General features: G+C 39.9%; 1 protein-coding gene across 20 annotated transcripts in view; it reads right to left on the bottom strand.

The window, feature by feature from the left end:
• Positions 1-19675, bottom strand: part of LOC138112916 (titin-like) — a 241572-nt gene that overhangs the window by 8853 nt on the left and 213044 nt on the right. For all 20 annotated transcript variants that reach the window (XM_069020545.1, XM_069020525.1, XM_069020531.1 and 17 more), the window contains 31 exons: positions 19187-19483; positions 18495-19082; positions 18096-18398; positions 17672-17968; positions 16928-17215; positions 16541-16840; positions 16139-16441; positions 15671-15976; positions 13797-15563; positions 13405-13701; positions 12548-12835; positions 12155-12454; positions 10010-12076; positions 9615-9917; positions 9227-9532; positions 8849-9139; positions 8435-8734; positions 8023-8328; positions 7469-7774; positions 7089-7370; positions 6220-6813; positions 5831-6118; positions 5415-5714; positions 4669-4971; positions 4092-4394; positions 3390-3974; positions 2957-3262; positions 2566-2865; positions 1746-2321; positions 1348-1653; positions 69-662 (listed from right to left, as the gene is read on the bottom strand). In XM_069020545.1, coding sequence (XP_068876646.1) covers positions 69-662; positions 1348-1653; positions 1746-2321; positions 2566-2865; positions 2957-3262; positions 3390-3974; positions 4092-4394; positions 4669-4971; positions 5415-5714; positions 5831-6118; positions 6220-6813; positions 7089-7370; positions 7469-7774; positions 8023-8328; positions 8435-8734; positions 8849-9139; positions 9227-9532; positions 9615-9917; positions 10010-12076; positions 12155-12454; positions 12548-12835; positions 13405-13701; positions 13797-15563; positions 15671-15976; positions 16139-16441; positions 16541-16840; positions 16928-17215; positions 17672-17968; positions 18096-18398; positions 18495-19082; positions 19187-19483 — 13950 coding nt within the window. The remainder of the gene's footprint in view (positions 1-68; positions 663-1347; positions 1654-1745; positions 2322-2565; positions 2866-2956; positions 3263-3389; positions 3975-4091; positions 4395-4668; positions 4972-5414; positions 5715-5830; positions 6119-6219; positions 6814-7088; positions 7371-7468; positions 7775-8022; positions 8329-8434; positions 8735-8848; positions 9140-9226; positions 9533-9614; positions 9918-10009; positions 12077-12154; positions 12455-12547; positions 12836-13404; positions 13702-13796; positions 15564-15670; positions 15977-16138; positions 16442-16540; positions 16841-16927; positions 17216-17671; positions 17969-18095; positions 18399-18494; positions 19083-19186; positions 19484-19675) is intronic.

Below are 19675 nucleotides of genomic sequence, written 5' to 3'. Positions count from 1 at the left end.
ACATGAGAAGAGTCTAAATATTCAAAATAAGAATGAATTTGTCTTGGTTATCAAGACCCTTCATTCACCTTCAACATCCAGAGAGGCAGTGCCAGACACAGATCCTCCTTGGTTGGTAGCTCTAACTTGATATACCGTGGCATCATCATCTGTTACCTTCGTGATGATCAGCTGGTAATATCCACCCTTGAATTCCTGTATCTTGATCTTCTCCCCATCTGGCATGATTTCTTTGCCCTGTCTGTACCACTTGACGATTGGCTTAGGATGGCCAGTGACTTTGCAGACAAATGTGGCATTAGCTTGAAATTTCACATTCAGATTCCTTATTTCTTCCTTGAAATGTGGAGCTTTAATTGGTACATCAGATTTTGGAATGACTGGTTGGGATACCTCACTCCACTCACTTTCACCACCAAGATTTTCACATTTTACACGGAACTCATATTCAAGACCTTCAATAAGATCTTTCACAGAGTAGACTGTTTCACGAATTTCATCTGTTGTTACAGAAATCCACTTGTTTTGTTTTTTCTCACGCTTCTCAAGATAGTAAGTTCTAATCTTTGCACCGCCATCACTTGTGGGTGGCTTCCATGAGACAACACAAGAATCCTTTGTGACAGCACTTGCTACTGGCTGGCCAGGTTGTCCTGGTTTTTCTGTAAAGAATAACAAAGTTCAAAAACTGAAGTGGATTTGCCATATTAATTAATTACAGGGTATGCTGGTTTTGGCTGGGGTAGATTTAACTTTCTACCCAGTGGCTAATATGGAGCTGTGTTTTGGATTTGTGCTGAACACAGGGTTGATAACACAGAGATGTTTTTTTCATTGCTGAGCAGAGCTTACACAGAGCCAAGGCCTTTTCTGCTTGTTGTACTGCCACGCTAGTGAGGAAATTGGAGGTGCATGGGAGGGTGGGAGGAGACACAGCCAGGACAGGTGATCCCAACTGACCAAAGGGATTTTCCAGACCATATGACATCATGCTCAGTATATGAAATAGGGGAAGGGTGGGACATTTGAAGTGATGGCATTTGCCTTCCCAAGCCACTGTTACATGTGATGGGGCCCTGCTCTCCTGGAGATGGCTGAACACTTGTCTCTCCAAGGGAAGCAGGGAATGAATTCCTTGGTTTGCATTGCTGGTGCACACAGCTTTTTCTTTTCCTATTAAATTGTCTTTATCTCAACCCAACAGTTTTCCAGCATTTACCCTTCTGATTCTCTCCCCGATGCCACTGGTGGGGGAATGAGCGAACGGCTGCGTGGGGCTTGGCTGTTGGCTGGCGTTAAACGAAAACCCAGGGGCATACAGACATTAATATTTTGGTCTCCACTTACCAAACGGAGGCTTCATAAAAACTACTGATGAGACCTCCAGTGCTTCACTAATGCCGTACATATTCTGAGCAGAAACACGGAAATAATAGCCTGCATTTTCTGTTAGGTTAACAATTCTACACGTTGTGCCTGAAATACTTGAAGATACAAGTTGCCATTCTGCTCCTTCCTTGGCTTCACGTTTCTCTATGATGTAATTGGTTATCATAACACCTCCATCATCCTCTGGTGGTTTCCAGCTTATCACCACAGAATTCTTCAGTATAGACTCTATAACAATTGGCCCTACTGGTTTATCTGGTTTATCTGTACAGGAAAAAGCACAAATTTTTTATTTCTTTTTCCAGTCAATATTTGAGAAAATATTCCACAAAAATACTGAAAATAAAATTAATTACCTTGTATTTCCACATTAAGTGCAGTGTCAACTGTTCCAAATGTGTTACTGAGTTGTACTTTGTACTTCCCAGCATGAGTTTTGTGCTGGACATTTTTAATAGCAAGATGAGTATACTGTTCTGTGTTCTCAATAGTAATTGTTTCTGATCCTCTCAAAGGTTTGTTGCCATGGAACCAAGTTATTGCTGGTACTGGCCGGCCAATATACACAACATGAAGGCGGAGGGTGCCACCTGCACCTGCGTAGTATTTCTCTTTCAATGGGAAGCCAGGGTGGAACTGAGGAGGAGCCTGCAATAATAGCTTGCCACTAGTTTCAATTTCTCCGACATCATTGGTAGCCATACAAGTGTAGAGACCTTCATCCTCCTGTTCATCTGTCATTACTGTCAGTGTATGATTGCGTCCATCAGATGACATTTTGTATTTTCTGCTTTGTACCAGCTCTTTGCCGAAGCGGTACCATTTAATATCAGGCAAAGGTCTTCCAACAATCTGGCATGTCAGCTGAGCTGCCTCACCCAGTTTAGTTGTAACATCCTGCATTTCTTTTTTTATGGCAGGTGCTTCTCCAGCTATGACAAAGAAAATTAAGAAAATGATTATGATTACTATGAAATTTTCCTATATTATTGGATTACTGGAAATTAATTTCCATTTATACTTGTTCCTCTTATACTTGAAAGACTGTCCTTTGGGACAATCATGTTAGCAAATACCATGTAAAACAAACGGGCAGCATGTTAAATGCAGCACCATGGTTTATGACACAGCAAATCACAACAATATCACAGCAAATGTGACTATATTTTTGCTTACATGTTAATTTAGTTTTCACTGCCATAGCAGTCCTTCGAGGTCTGCTGAGACCAGTCTGATTTTCTGCAAAAACACGGAACTCATATTCTGTGGCCTCTAGTAAACCTCCTACTGTAAACTGCCTGTCCTTGATGCGTTCCTTATTGCATTTTTTCCAGGTGCTTTCTCCAGACTGGCGATATTCAACCCAATAGCCAAGGATCTCTTTGCCACCATCACTTTCAGGTCGTTCCCATTCTAATGTAATGCTGTCCTTAGATATAGAAGTGATCTCAATTTCTCCAGGTTGGCTTGGTTTGTCTGAAAATTAAAATAGATACAGAAAATCAATTTTTCTCTAAATGCCATAAAGTTGCTCTCAAAAGATCTGTTAATGCAGACATTATCTTACCAAATGGATCTTTGCATACAACTGGTTCAGAAGCAGGACTTGCTTCACTTTCACCAATGTCATTTTGAGCAATGACACGGAATTGATATTCAGCATCTGGAACAAGTCCTGTGACTGTGTACATTGTAGTGGTAATCTGTGTCTTATTATGCCGGACCCATTTTTCTGTAGATGTCTCTTTACGTTCAATATAGTAGCCAGTTACACGAGAACCACCATCATCTTTAGGTCTGGACCAGGACAAGTTGACAGAACTCTTTGTAACATCAAGCACTTCAGGTGGGTTGTTTGGAGGCTCTGGAGGATCTATTAATAATTATAATAGTAAAAATAATAGAAATAACAGTGATATACCATTAAAATTTCTGCATATATTATTGCACTTTTAAATCATAATGCAGTAACTATTTTTTCAGTCTAGAAGAAAACTTACTTAGAGGTGTCTTTGGTACTGCTGGTTCTTCAGATTTGAGAGATTTGCTAATACCGAAATGGTTTTCAGCAGAAACACGGAAGTGATATTCCACATTTTCTTTGAGACCTTTCACCACCAGTGATGTCCCTTTCACTCTAGAGTCAACAGTGTACCAGGCAGTCTTTGGCACTTCTCTTCTCTCAACGATATAACCCAGGATATCTGCACCACCGTCATCTGTAGGAGGTCTCCAGCTTACTCTGACAGAACGAGCTTGTAAATCATCATACTCAAGTGGTCCTTCTGGTGGATTTGGAATGCCAATCACTCTGACTTTAATATACACGGCTTTCTTGCCGCACTTATTTTCAAGTACCAAATCATAGGTGCCTGAATCTTCTCTTTCTGCATCTTTGATCACAAGTTCTGTGTGAGTGTCAGAAGTCGCAATCATGGCCCTCTTGCTGATGTCCTGTCCTTCTTTTGTCCATTTGCATACTGGGATGGGCTTACCCTTAATGGGTATTGTAAGCCTGATTACTCCTCCTTGTCTCACCATGAGACCTTCTTGGTATTTTTCATCAAGTTCATAGTCTGGATATTCTGTAAACAAAAATAACATATCATGCTATATCCTTCTACAGATGATATCATACCTGCTTTAGGCAAATATTTTTTTAGGACAGCTTTCAACAAGAATTAAGACTTGAAATGTCTTACCAAGCATTTCTGTTATTTTGACTGTTCCTGGCACTTCAGCAGGTTCTCCTGGCCCACCAGCATTACAGGCTAGCACACGGAATCTGTACTCTGCACCCTGGGGAAGATGTGTCAAGGTGTATTCCCGAATCTTGGTTGGTGTAGTATTGCATTTGGTCCATTCAAATTGATCAACCTTCTGCATCTCAATTAAGTAGCCAGTAACTTTAGAACCACCTTCATCTTCTGGTGGACTCCAAGCCAGGGAGACAGATGTTCTTGTAGTATCAGTGACTCTTGGATTCTGAGGTTTACCTGGAGGAGCTGGAAGAGAAGATCAAATAGGCAAGTGGAATTTGTTTTTATGAATATCTGAAAGATGAAACTTTCAACTTATGAACTGTAATAAGTCTACAGTGAATTTATACAGGAAAACTTCAAACAAAAGATTTTCACTAATATTTTCCTCGTTTTCTCCAGTCAGAATCTCATTTGTTAATGCATCCATATAAACTTCCAAATTAGAAAAAAGAGTAAATTTTACTAGTGTCATTCTCTTCTACTATAATGTGTTTAATCTTTGTAGGAAATTACTTACCAATTGGATCTCTGGCAACAGCAGACTTGGAAGGACGGCTGGGTTTCCCAGTGCCTCTGGCATTGATTGCTGTGACCCGGTGTTCATATTCTAATCCTTCAACCAACCCAGTGGAACGGTAACGAGTCATGGTGACTGGCACTTTATTTGCACGGATCCATCTATCTGCTCTAACTTCTTTGCGTTCCACAATATAACCAGTAATCTGTGAGTCACCATCGTCTTCTGGAGGATACCAAGTCAATGTCATGCCGTCTCGAGAGATATCAAACACTTCTGGAGTGCCAGGAGGACCAGGAATACCTGTAAAAATATGACACGGAATTAGTGAAGAAAGCATCAGATTACTCTACACATTAGTAGTATGTGACATATTGTGAATAACAATATAATATCAATGTCTTACCAAACTCTCTTAGTAGCAGATATCCGAGTAATTTACAAATTGGGTAAGTGAAAAACTTCTGGTTTTGTAATGGGGTAAAGCAATTTTTCAAGACTAAAGGTAGACCTGAGCAGAAAATCCAACTTTACCATCCATGCTCTGTGCAGTACATCTATATTACATATACAGATTTATGGATGTCATTCTTCTTTGGATTACTGTGCATCATAATATACCATTCTATCTGGCAAAAGGAAGTAGCAACATCTAGAAAATTCTAGTATATATGTGGATATATAAGCCCATTTAAATATATATCTTTAATTTTAAAGGTAGAGAATGAACAACAATTCAGACTTACGGATTCTGCTCTTGCATTCTATAATTTCAGACTGCAGGTAAGATCCAATTCCAAAGCGATTTGTAGCAGCTACACGGAACACATATTCTGCACCTTCAACAAGTCTGGTGAACTTAAATGTTGTCCTGGTTACTGACTCTGAAACTGGCAACCATCCAGGACGATGAGCATCACGCTGTTCTACCACATACCCACTAAGGGTAGCTCCACCATCCAGCTCAGGTGGCTCCCAGGAGATGGTTACATAATTTGAATCAATTTCATCAATTCTGATAGGTCCAACAGGTGGTCCAGGCTTGTCTAGGGAAAAAAAAAAAAAAGAAACTTACAAAACAGGTGGAAAAAAGGAATCATATTTCTCACATAAAAGTTGAAATGGAGAAATTTCATGGACAATTATTTTCATGAATTCTTACCAAGGATTATAACCTTTACTGTATCAGTAACTGTTCCAGTTGTGTTCTTCAGTTCAAGTGTATACTCCCCAGTGTCATGTATGGTGGTCTCACGCACAGTTAATTTGGCAATTTTGGCAGCAGTCTCCATTTTGATGCGTTCTGATTCTTTTAGTTTAGAACCAGCAAAGAACCAAGATGCAGTTGGAGGTGGTCGTCCTTCAATTGGAATGGCTAATTCAATGGGCTTGCCAGCAGGTACGTGGATTGTCTTCTGAGGTATTCCAGTAAAGTCAATTGTTGGTAGAACTAAGGAGAGCAAATAATTGATATTTTAAATACCTGTTTTATAACTATCACATTCATTTGGTGTAAGCTTGACCCTATTGTTTTCAACAGTAGACACCTACCTTTTTGGTCTTGAACTGTCACTGCTGTGACAATCTCTCGTGGTTCCGACACGCCCTTCTGATTCTGTGCTCTGACCCTGAACAAGTACTGTTCACCTTCATTGAGAGAGATAATGGTATGTTCATAGACGGTAGGCTTCAATGTCACTACCTTCAACCATCTTTCTGTTCCAGCTTTGCTGGCCTCAATAACATAGCCAGTCAATCTGCTGCCGCCATCATGCAGTGGTTTCTCCCAAGCAAGTGTAACAGTTGATTTAGTGGTGTCAATCACTTCGAGTTTTTGTGGTACCATGGGGACATCAGATACCAGTACTGCATCAGATGTTTCACAGCCTTCACCAATGCCGTAAATATTTTCTGGTAGTACTCTGAAATAATACAAAGCTCCTTCCAGAAGTCCAGTAACTCTATAAAATGTCTTACTGCATTTGATAGTGACAGTCTTATAAGCTCTCATGGAAGCTTCACGTTTCTCAATTATGTAATTGTTGACTGGGGCTCCACCGTCAATGACTGGAATGTCCCAAGTAAGTGTCACAGAATCTTTTGATGCTTCCTTAACTCTCACTGCAGGTGGTGGACCAGGTGTATCTAAAACAAACAAACAAACAAAAAAATTTTTTCCCCTTTTGGATCCTTTCATTTTACAGTAAATAACTACTTCTGCATAAAACAAAAATGGGATTTGATTTGTAAACTAGCACAGCTCCAGAAATTTTCCTTTGGATTAGATTGTTTCCCTGACTTCTCAAACATTCTCATGTTATTTAAAATGCAAACTTCCTTTGGAAATGAATGAGACTTATTTCTGAGCAATGAGCACACAGAGTGGCATAATGCTCATATACAACTGTAGCAGTACTTACCATACACTTTCACAGAAATAGTTGCAGATTTTTTTCCTGATTGATTTTCAGCCTCAATGATGTATTTTCCAGCGTCATACCGATTAACTTTATCCACAATAAGCAGAGTGTAGCTGTCTGTAGTATCAATAATGCCTCGACTTACAAGGTCAACACCCTGCTTGCTCCATGTGATTACAGGAGCAGGTCTGCCAGATACAGAGACCATTAGGCGTAGGGAACCACCAGCTCTGACTGTAACTGTCTTCTTCAGATCATCAGCAAGCTCAAGTTCAGGTATTTCTGATGAAGGGTATAAGAAACATGGAATTAGTTAATCTCATAGAAGTTCTAAAGGAAAATATAAATTCCTTAAAATATACATTAAGTTTTCAAATTACCTATTCTTTCCACAGGTTCTATTTCTGCTGATGATTCGCTAAATTCGCTCATACCATTCACATTTGTTGCAGCGACTCTGAATTGGTATTTCTGGTTTGTTTTAAGACCAGTCACGGTGAACTCAGCATTCCTCAGAGTGGCAGTTGTATGTGGTCGATACCACTGTTCACTACCTTCTTCTTTCATTTCAAGAACATAGCCTAAGAGGTCAGCACCACCATCATATGTGGGCTTTGACCATGCTAAACTTATGCTGTGCTTTGTAGTATCCACAACTCTTGGAACTGAAGGTGATGCAGGAGTATCTTTGAAAAAGAAGAAAATGCATTTTACATTGTTGCAGAAAACATTTTACAGTCAAAACCGACTTCCAGACAGCTAATCCTGGGAAATGCATTTAAGATGAACTATAACTGTTTTTAAGTTATTCCAATACTAGCTAGTTCAGTGAGTTTATGTGTGGTTATGGGCTTCTTAGTTAAAGTGTAAATGTGAGTTTATGCTCCATTATTATAAATAAATATTAAAATATGTTTTAAATATTGTAACTTACATGATGGTTCTTTACATAACATGTATTGTGAAGCTTCACTAGGTTCACTGTTTCCAGCAGCATTCACTGCAGTGACACGGAATTGGTACTGGCTCCCTTCCATGAGACCAGTGACTTTCAGTCTAGTATCATAAATGGTGTAATCTCTATTCACTCGTGTCCAGCGCAGACTTTTTCTTTCACGTTTGTCCACAAGATAGTCCTTAATCTCACTGCCACCATCTGATTCTGGTTTTGACCACTGAATGATGATATGTTCCTTGCCGACACTCACTTCTTCAGGAGCACCAGGCTGTGTTGGAATAGCTATTTTTTTTAAAGGTGAGAAAAAAATATTATTGTTCAATACACTGTGTATCCATGAGAATTATTCCACAAATTCTGAAGCAGAATGGAAGGTAGTAACACTCACTGAAAGCATTTTTGGCAATCACAGGTTCTGTTTCAAGTGGAACACCCGGTCCATATTTGTTGACAGCTCTCACACGGAAGATATATTCATTATTTTTAATAAGTTTTGTTACCACAGTTGATAAAGTCTGGCATTCAGCCTCAACAATAACCCAGTGAAGTCTGCTGGTTTCACGCCTTTCTATCATATAGTGAGTGATTTCTGCACCGCCATCTTCCTCAGGAATATTCCATGCCAGAGTACATTTCTCTTCTGTTACTCTGCTAACTGTGATTTTGCCTGCACATGGGCCTGGTGAATCTGTGAAGAAATCAAAATAAGTATTGTTATTAGCACCTAAGGAAAAGCATCTCATTTAAAAGAATGTGGGTTTTTTAGTATACTAAGTATTAATACTAATCACAGGATACATACCAAGCACTTTGACAAGAACAGAAATTTGTTTCATCCCACTGGCATTTTTAACTGTTAGGGTATATTTTCCACTGTCACTTCTGTCACAGAACTTGATAATTGCAATAGCTCGTTTGCTGGTGTATTGCAGAGATATCTTTTCACATAGCTCCAGTTCCCTGTCACCTTTGGACCAGAAGACTTTTGGTTCTGGTTTTCCGCCAATAGCTGCATCCAGAACAAGATCTGATCCAGCCCTAATGGTCAAAACTTCTCCCTGAAGTCTGGCATCAAGTTCAGCCTTTGGTGGTGCTGGAAGAAGAGATTTGAAAAAAATTACATGACAGTACTAAAAATAGAATGTTATGTTTTCAATTGTTCCAAGTAAATATTCCTTACTGTATTCATCTTTGCAAATGACAGCACCAGTTGATTCAGATCCTTTGCTAATCACACCAGCAGCATTCTTTGCTAGTACACGGAATTCATAGGCTTCATCTTCACTAAGAGCTGTCACAGTAAAAGAGTTTTCTGAGACAATGGTATAATTGCATTTCAGCCAACGTCCATCACCAGATTCATTATATGGTTTGCGCTCAATAATATATCCGACAATTTTGCTTCCACCATCATAAAGTGGAGGTGACCAGCTCAGCGACACTGTAGATCTGGTGACATCTGTTACTTCTGGTCTTCCTGGTGGATCTGGAGGAATAAAGTAGAAAAAATGAGAAATGCAATCCTCTTTTAGCTTGAATAACAATGTAACTCTAAAAGTAATACTTACCAACTGGATTTTGAGCTACTACAGGTCTGGAAGCTTCACTAGCTTTGCTAACACCTGCAGCATTTAGAGCATAGGTTCTGAATTGATATTCTAGGCCTTCCACCAACCCTGTGACTTTATAGTTGCATTCGCAGCATGGTACTTTGTTCTCCTTCACCCAAAGGATGGTGTTGCGTTCCTTCTTTTCCACCCAATATCCAATGACTTTGCTGCCACCATCATGATAGGGTTCCTCCCAGCGAATGGCCATGGCACTTGCAGACACAGAATAGACTTCTGGCCTTGAAGGTGGGCTTGGTGGGACTAAACATAAGAAGGATGGGGAGAAAAATGTTAGGAATTATAAATACCTCAGTCAGAGGAAAAAAATAAATTTTGATAAGTGTTTCACTTACCAAATGGATGCTCAGCAACTACTGGTTTTGATTCAACTGGCTTGCTGACACCAAATCTATTTTCCGAGCTTACTCGGAAACTGTACTCTTGATATTTTGTGAGATGACTGACTTTGATCTGTGTGCGTTTCACACTGGAATTTACCAGCTGCCATGCTGTTGTGCCAGATTCACGTTTCTCTACAATGTAATTGGTAATGTCACTGCCACCATCATCTTCAGGTTCTTTCCAGGTCAACACACAGGACTCAGCAGATACGGATGATATTTCAATTGGGCCAGTGACGGGACCCGGTCTTCCTATGACTACCACTGTGACAGTAAATGTTTTCACACCAGCAGTGTTCTCAAGTGTAAGGTAGTATTTACCAGAGTCACCTCTCATACTGTCTTTTACAGTCAGCGTGGTTCGGTCTTTTGTTGTCTTGATGGTGACTCTGTCAGTTTCCTTCAGCCTCATCTCCTCAAGTTTCCATGTCACTTTTGGAGCTGGGCGCCCACTGATTGGTATATCAATAGTAAAGGTGCTTCCAGCCTTGCATGTTATAAGCTGTCTGCTTATGTCACTGAGATCTGCTGTTGGTTCAATCTGTGGCTCCTTAACAATAACAGAAGAGAAAGCTTCCCTTGGCTCACTGTAGCCAGCATCATTCTTTGCCTTGACCCGGAACTCATATTCCGTGTTCTCCACAAGGCCTTCAACGGTGAAAGTAAGTTGCTTGGTTTGTCCAGCTGCAGTCCAGAAGTCAGATCCTTTTTGTTTCATTTCAAGAAGGTATCCAGTAATACGGCTACCACCATCATGATCAGGTTTAAGCCAAGCTAAAACTACAGAAGATTTGGTTGTGTCAACAATATCTAGTCTCTTAGGTGGAGCAGGTTCTTCTGTGGCTACAACTGGTTCTGTTAATTCACAGGGTTCACCTACACCATATTCATTTTCTGCTGATACTCGGTAGTAATATGGCATACCTTCTGCTAGATCTGTGACCTTAAGGATTTGTCGAGTGCATTTTGAACTCACTACTTGCCAGCTACGACGACTTGCTTCGCGTTTTTCCACAACATAGTGGTGGATACGAGAACCTCCATCCAGAATAGGAGCATCCCACATTAAAGTAATAGATGTTCGAGTCACATCTTTAAATGTAATAGGACCTGGTGGACCAGGTGTGTCCAAAACCTTGACAGTAAATGTAATAGACTTGCTTCCACTGTTGTTTTCCACAGTAAAGACATACTTGCCAGCATCATTTCTATTGCATTCCTCCACAGTCAATGTGCTGAATGAATCAGTTGTTTGAATGTCAGCACGCAAACTAAGATTAGCATCTGCTTTGGACCACACCGCAGTAGGAACAGGCCTTCCAGAGAAGGCAATAAATAGACGAATGCTTGCACCTGCTCTTACAATATGAGTCTGCTTGAAATTCGCATCAATATCAATTTCAGGAGCAGAAAGTCTGTCCACGGTTTGGACTGAAGCAGGAACTTCGCAACTTTCTCCTTTGCCAGCAGCATTGACAGCACTAACTCTGAATTTATAGTGTTCTCCTGCCTCCAAATCAACAACGGTATATTTAGTAGCAATAACAGTCTCTGCATTTACTTTCTGCCATGCTTCAAGATCAGCTTTGCACATTTCAATGATGTACCCAATTATTTCCGTGCCTCCATCAAAAACCGGCTTTGTCCACTCTAAGGTTACACTAGTCTTTGATGTATCTGTCACCTTTACAACATTAGGAGCACTTGGTGGGCTGACTGGTTCTCTGCATTTAATCAGCTTTGAAACGTCACTTGGAGGTCCAACTCCTGCAGCGTTTTCAGCCATGACATGGAACTCATACTCATTGCCTTCAATAAGGCCAGTTACTCTGTATCTGTTCTCAGTAATGGGCCTCTTACTGGATACTTTAACCCAGCGCATGCTCTTCTTTTCTCTCCTTTCAAGAATGTACTCATTTATCTCACTTCCACCATCTGACTCTGGTCTTGCCCATGTTAGTGTGATACTGTCTCCTGTTACATTGGTAGGCTCTGGAGTTCCTGGGGCATCAGGGAGAGCTAAAAAAAGAAAAATGTCATTAGAAAGACAAGATGGTGATGCCATGGATATTTGTGCAGAATGAGGTGGCAACTTACTGTAAGGTATTTGTGCGATAACTGGATCAGACTCCAATGGTCTGCCAACTCCAAATTTGTTCACTGCAGAGACACGGAACTGATACTCATTGCCCTTAATTAATTTAAGTGCTGTATAGCTGCAAGCTTCACATTTATCTTCAACTAATGCCCAAGCAATCCTGCTGGTTTCACGTTTTTCAATTATGTAGTGAGAAATAGAAGCGCAACCATCATTTGCTGGAGGCTCCCACCATAATGTGACTTTTTCTCCAGTGATGTTTGTGAATCGTATTGGTCCACCAACTTTTCCTGGTGTGTCTGCAATTTTAAAGGTTCAGAGTTATAATTTGCTGACACTTATAATAAAATACTATTTTAAGAAAAGCATGCTGACAGTGCTTGGTGCAATACCTTGTACTCTGATGGTAATATCTTCCCTTTTAGTGCCTGATGCATTTTTGGCTTCTACTGTGTACACTCCACGATGTTCCCGGATAGCATCTCTAATGAAGAGTGTACTATATCCAATAGCTGTAGTTATTTCTATATTCATTAATTTATCAATCTCTTTCCCATCCTTAAACCATGTCACTTTAGGTACTGGACGTCCTTTGATTAGAGCTTTAAGTCTAATGCTCTCTCCAGCTTTAACAGTAAGGCCTTCAAAGTGCTCAGCACCAAATTCAATTGTTGGAGCAACTAAAAAAAGAAAATATAAATCAATTTCCATATAGCTAAGTCTTTTTCTGATACTCTTCTAAGTGTATTCATTATAAAAGCTTGTGATAAATAGAATTATTTCACTTACAAAATGGTATTCTCTAAATAGCAGTTACCATATGAATGGTAAACTTATTTTTCCTGTAAGCACCCATAAGTGCATCATATTAATAACCGGTGAAAAGTGCTGTTAAAATGTGGTGTTAATAGTATGCAAACTACCTGAGGCACATTTCAATTTTAAATTATTCAGTGCATCAGAATACTACAGTCTATGCTTTCTTTCCAACTTTGCTGCTGCTGCTGCTTATGCAAGAGAAATATAGAGTGCCATGCTTTTCAGCAATTAATTATGTATGTCTACCAGATTTGGGTTTTTAATTTAGACCTTCCCACCTTGGAGCACAAACATAAATGTTCTGAATTGACTGGGAGTACCTCAGTCACAACTTCTTTGCCCCTTGACTTCCCACTTCCCATCAGTACAGCCAGAAACTCTTATCTGGCTTCAATACTCAAATGCAAGCATGTTAAGAAAAAATTCTTACCGTTTTCATCTCTGGTCATAATATAGCCTGAAGACTGTGAAGGTGGGCTGATTGTACCAACAGCATTTCTTGCAAGCACTCTGAATTCGTATCGGTCACCTGGACTGAGCCCTGTAACTGTATATTGGCACTCACTCACATCAGTAAAGTTACACCTGAGCCAACGGTCTGCACTTCCTTGCCGTTTCTCAATGCTGTAAGCAACAATCTTGCTGCCTCCATCACGCAGTGGGGGGTTCCATTTCAGGGTGATTGTTTCCCTAGTGACATCAATGTAGTCAGGAGTACCAGGTGGGTCTGAAAGCAAAATAATGAAGATTTATTTTTATTACTGCTCACCATAATCTACAAGAACATAATTTTCTTGGATGAGTGATTAATAATTCACTTACCCACTGGAGAGACTGCCAAAGTAAATTTGCTTGGCTCACTCGCTCGGCTTAGGCCTGCAGCGTTTTCAGCATATACTTGGAACTGGTAATCCAGGCCCTCAAGCAGTCCAGTAATCCTGTATTCTCTGTTAGATATTAATGCAACATTAACCTTCTGCCACAAAATACTGTTTCTTTCCTTCTTTTCAACGTGGTATCCCATAATCTCTGAACCACCATCATAAACAGGAGCATCCCAAGAAATGCTCATTCCATCAGCAGTTACATTGTATACAACAGGCTTGCCTGGGGCACCTGGTGGTTTAAACTGATGCTTTGCCACAACATCAGCTGAGACAAGAGGTGGGCTCACTCCGTATCTGTTTTCTGCACGAACTCTAAACTGATATTCGGTATCTTTAACAAGGTTTGGTACTTTGAAGGTTGTTCTTGAAGCACTTGAACACACCAGCTTCCAGTTCATTTGTGAGGTTTCTCTCTTCTCAATACTGTAGCCACTGATTTCTCCTCCTCCGTCATCCTCAGGAGCGTCCCATGACAAAACTACACTATCTGCTTTGATTTCATCTATTCTTAAAGGTGCTTTTGGCCTAGATGGAGGACCAAGAGTGATTACAGTGATTGTGAATGACTTTCTGCAGACTACATTATCAAGAATTAAAGTATATTTGCCACCATGCTCCTTTTTCACATTCTTGATACTTAAGCTTATCTTGTTTTCAGTTTTCTTGTAACGAAGATGTTCCGTTTCTTTAAGAGGGAGGTTGTCCTTGAGCCAGCTCATTGATGGATTAGGTTTACCTTTATAGGGCAGTTCAGCGTGCAGGTTGTGTCCAATTCTTACTGCAATCTGTCCTCCAGGAATATCAGAAAGGTCAGCCTCAGGTGTTATTATAAGTTCTTTCACTGTAATGGGTCCAACAGTAACAGAATCACTCATGCCTTTTTCATTTTTAGCAAAGACTCTGAATTCCACAACAGAAAGGTCCTTAAGTTTGTCAGCTACAAATTCACAGCTCTTGCTTGTGCCTGCGTATGTCCATTCTTTCTCTCCCTGAAGTTTCTTTTCAATAACATAGTCTGATATAATGCTACCACCATCGTACTCAGGTTTGCTCCACTGCAATTTAACAGAACTCTTTGTAGAGTCTTTCATGGCTAGGTCTTTTACAGGTCCAGGTACGTCTGCAGCTTTCACTGGTTCAGATGTCTCACAAGGTTCACCCAGACCGATTTCATTTTCAGCAAGAACACGGAAGAAGAATGCAGTCTTTTCTGACAGGTTAGTTAGTTTAAAGGTGGTATGAGAACACTTTGTTGTAACAGTTGACCAGGCCCTCTTTGTAGCATCTCTTTTTTCAACAACATAATTTGTTATTTCAGAACCACCATTGATGAGAGGTGGCTCCCATACCAGTGTAACTGTGCCACGAGAAACATGCTTAAGCTGCAGCTTCTGGCATGCAGAAGGTGTGTCAAGTACTTTTACATTCACAAATGATGATTTTGCTTCTCCAACTCCATTTTCAATTGTAAGAACGTATTTTCCTGTATCATTTCGTGTAACTTGAGGAATACTAAGTAGTGTAGATGATTCTGTGTTCTGGATGATGTATCTTTCATCAGTCCCAAGATTCTTGTCACCCTTTCTCCACGTGACTGTTGGAGGAGGTCTTCCCTTGAATGGAATCATTATTTCCACATCTTCACCTGCTTTAGCAACAATAGATGTCCGAAGAGCAACATCCAGATCAATCTCTGGTGCCACTGTGGAAATAAATAAAAATTAATAATGTATACTTGGAATGTAAAATAAGAAATTATTTGAAAAAACCCACACACAGAAAATGATAAATCACAAAAAAATACAGTACCAAGAATATCTTTCGCTTGAACAGGTTCCATCATTTCAATAGGCTCTCCTTGTCCAGCACAATTCATAGCAGATACACGGAAATAATAGTTAACACTTGGCTGAAGGTGGGATACAACATACTCAGTTGTTCTCACTTCTCCCTTAGTACTGACTACAGTCCATTCTTGCTCTTCACCTTCCCTCTTCTCCACCACGTAGTGGGTAATTGGACTTCCTCCATCATAAGCAGGTTTAATCCAGCCAAGGGTAACAGATGTCTTGGTTGTATCCACAACTTTCAGCTTTGTTGGTGAGCCTGGCTTATCTGTAAATGATAGTTTATGGAGGAAAAAAACCACCAATCAGAATCCAATTAATTGTAAAGAGGAAGAAAATCTGCCCTCGATTACATTGGTACAATCCCACCCTAACTACTCATTTTCCATTGATTTCTAACCTCTTGGAAATAATGCACATTGAATCTTACCAACAGGATCTGCAGCTTTGTAGAAGTCAGAAGCCTCAGAGAACGGACCTGGCCCAGCTGCATTGACAGCACAAACACGGAAATGATATTCGCTGTTTTCAGTCAGACCTGTTACTTTCTGTCTGGTGTCCCGAATGGTTTCCTTAGAGACCTTGAACCAACTCAGACTCTTCTTGTCACGTTTCTCCAGAAAATATCCTGATATTTCACTGCCTCCATCAACAGTGGGCCTATTCCAGACAACGGTCATAGAATTCTTGGTTATCTTTGTGACTTCTGGTGTACTAGGTGGTCCAGGTGTAACTGAGTAAAAAAATCATATGTCAGCAGATCAGTACTACTTACAAATAATACACAAGACAATTCAGTTGCATAAGTTATTTTACAGAACTTATTTCTTACCAAATGAATTTTTGGCTATAACGGGTTCAGATTCCAGTGGATCACCAATTCCAAACTTGTTCACACCACGGACACGGAACACATACTCATTTCCTTTGATGAGTTTTGTTGTAGTTATAATGCATCCCTCCAGTTTTTCAGAAATTAAAGACCATACAACCCGACTTGTTTCCCGCTTTTCAACAACATAGTGTGTTACAGGTGCACCACCATCATCTGCTGGTGGGTCCCACATTATTGTAATCTTTTCAGCAGTGACTGTCTTAAACTGTATAGGTCCACTTGGGGGTCCTGGCTTGTCTGTGGAAGGCAGAAGAAAGAAGATGTTAAGTATTCATTACTGAATTATTGTTTAATAGTAAAATATAATTGCATCTCAAGCCATACCAAGTATCTGTACTCTAACGTGGGCTGATGCTGAACCCATGGCATTCTTCAATTTTAATTCATAGGTGCCACTGTCGAGTCGATTGGCATCCTTGATGAGCATAGAAGCAAATTCTGTTGTGTTTTCAAAAGACACTAGTGCACTGGTCAGTACCTCATTGCCATTTTTGAACCATTCAATTGTGGGTATAGGCTTGCCTGAGATGCCTAGTTTTAGCTTAACTGAAGTTCCTGCTTTGTATTTCACCACTTCTGTGTATTCTGGTGGCACATCGATTTCAGGTGCACCTTAAGAAAAAATAAGTTAAAAACATGTTTATTGTAGCCCTGTATTTAATAAAATCCCCAAATAATACTACCCTATTTAATCTAATAGTTAAAAATATTTCATAAATACAGCTCAAAGTAAAGAGAGCATATATTAACTTAAATCATAAACCTAGAGTAAGTTAGAACTAATCATATGAAGAAAAGACAATTACATGTATAAATATAACCACTTGGATCATGGGCAGACTTCTCTTGCTCAGAGAATAAAGATACCAGAAGACTTTAAAAATGCAGACACAGCCAAAGATGTTCCCTACAGTCATGCCCAAATGCTCACAGTCACTCATGCTTCTTGAATCAATCACTGTAAACTAGCCTTCCATATTTAAAAGACCATGGATCTGGAAAACAGTACAGCCTTTAATTGTCCTAGTAACCCAAAATTATATCATTATATCATTGCAAAACACTTACCATATGTATCAACACATGTGATAGGACCCACAACATCTGAGGGATTACTAATGGAACCGACAGCATTCTTTGCAAAGACCCGGAATTCATACTTGGAATTCTGTGTCAGGCCAGATACTGTGAATTGAGTCTCAATAACATTGGTGAAGCTAGCTTTTGTCCATCTGCCATCTGGAAGATCACGTTTTTCTACGATGTATCCAGTGATTTTGCTACCACCATCAAATGCTGGCTTCTGCCAGGAGAGAGTGATAGAGGTCTTGGAAATATCTGAGGCACGAACATTTCTTGGTGGTTCTGCAGAAGGAAACATAAGAATAATGCCAATAATTAACAGGTATTTTGAATATTGGCTTACTGTACAGAACAATTATCACAGGGGAACAAAATTGTTGGGCTTCATTTTTCTCGAGGGAGTACATACCACAAGCATCAATTGCAAGGACTGGATCAGAAGGACGACTTGCTTTTCCAATGCCAGCTGCATTTTCTGCATAAACTCTAAATTCATAGATAAGGCCAGCGCTGATTGTGGTGACTTTGAAATGAGTGGTACGAATAAGGGTCTTGTTAGCCTTCTGCCATAGTATGCTATTTCTGTCTTTCATTTCCAGGTGATATCCGATGATAGCATTGCCCCCATTAGTGACTGGTTCATGCCATCCGACAGTAATACTCTCTCGGGTAACATTAGTGACCCATGGTGTAGAAGGAGGGCCCGGGGTAGCTGATGATTTCAAAAGAAGTGATTGTTAACAAAATTATATTTTTAACATCAGAGCATTAAAATATCAATGTATACCATGAGAAGCACGTTACTCACTGTAAGGAAGCTTGACAACCACACATTGCGAGTCTATGTGATCGCTGATGCCAAAGCGGTTCTCAGCTTTGATACGGAATTGGTATTCTTCTCCTGTTGTGAGCCTCATAACTTTGATAACAGTTCTAGCAACAGTGGCAGACACTTCAGACCAAGCAGCAGTACTTGTTTCTCTTTTCAGTACAATATAGTTGGTAACCTGACTTCCACCATCGTAAGCTGGTGGTTGCCATCTGAGTGTTACACTCTCTTCAGTGACATCGCTAAGGACAACAGGACCAACAGGAGGACCAGGTCTATCCAGCACAACAATATTAACAAATGATTTTGTGGTGCCACTTGAATTCGCAGCAGTAATGTCGTATCTGCCAGCATCAGCAGCCACACTTTCTTTAAGGTTAATGATGAGACTTTCTGCAGTGGTTTCTGTGTGAAATCTCATGGTAGGCTTCAGTGCAACACCATCTCTAGACAATGTCACCTTTGGCACTGGTTTTCCAGAAACTGGAATTTCAACTTTTAGGTTTGATCCTGCTCGAACATATACAGTGTTATGAGGGAAGCCCTTCATGTCAATCTCAGGAGATTCTGAAAAAGAAAACATTTCCAAACCATTAGAAGAATGTTTCATCTTCTAAAATGTGAGTGCAATGGACTGTGTATCAACTTTTGTCTCATGTCAGGAAGCATACCTAATTGTTCTTTAACTGTAACAGGGAGCAGTAGTTCCTTAGGATCACTTAAACCAGCTTGGTTTTCTGCAGACACCCTGAAGAAATAGTCGACGTTTTCCTTAAGACCATGGACAACATGATGAGTTGTCTTTACAACTGCACACTTAACCCATTTTTGCTGTCCTTTCTCAAGAGCTTCAAGGAGGTAGCTCACAATTCTGCTTCCACCATCATGTTCTGGTTTTAGCCATGAAAGAGAAACACTGTCCTTTGTGACATTTGTTACTCCTAGCTTTTCTGGTGGGCTGGGTTTTTCTGAGAAAAAAAGTGCAAGAGGTTAAACAATATAGAAGGTATTTACTTTTTATATTAGCAATTATACAGGAACACAGTCTGGATCAAAAAATATGTGGTTTTAAACCAATTTTTATATTAGAAATATTTTAAGCAAAATCCAAGCAAAATTTAAAATTCGGGCTATTACTTAGCTCTTTTTTATTTGTAAAA

This window comes from Aphelocoma coerulescens, chromosome 7 (genome assembly GCF_041296385.1).
Source record: "Aphelocoma coerulescens isolate FSJ_1873_10779 chromosome 7, UR_Acoe_1.0, whole genome shotgun sequence".
Lineage (NCBI taxonomy): Eukaryota > Metazoa > Chordata > Aves > Passeriformes > Corvidae > Aphelocoma > Aphelocoma coerulescens.
The sequence above is the reverse complement of the archived record's forward strand: the minus strand, read 5'-3'. Positions and strand labels throughout refer to the sequence as shown.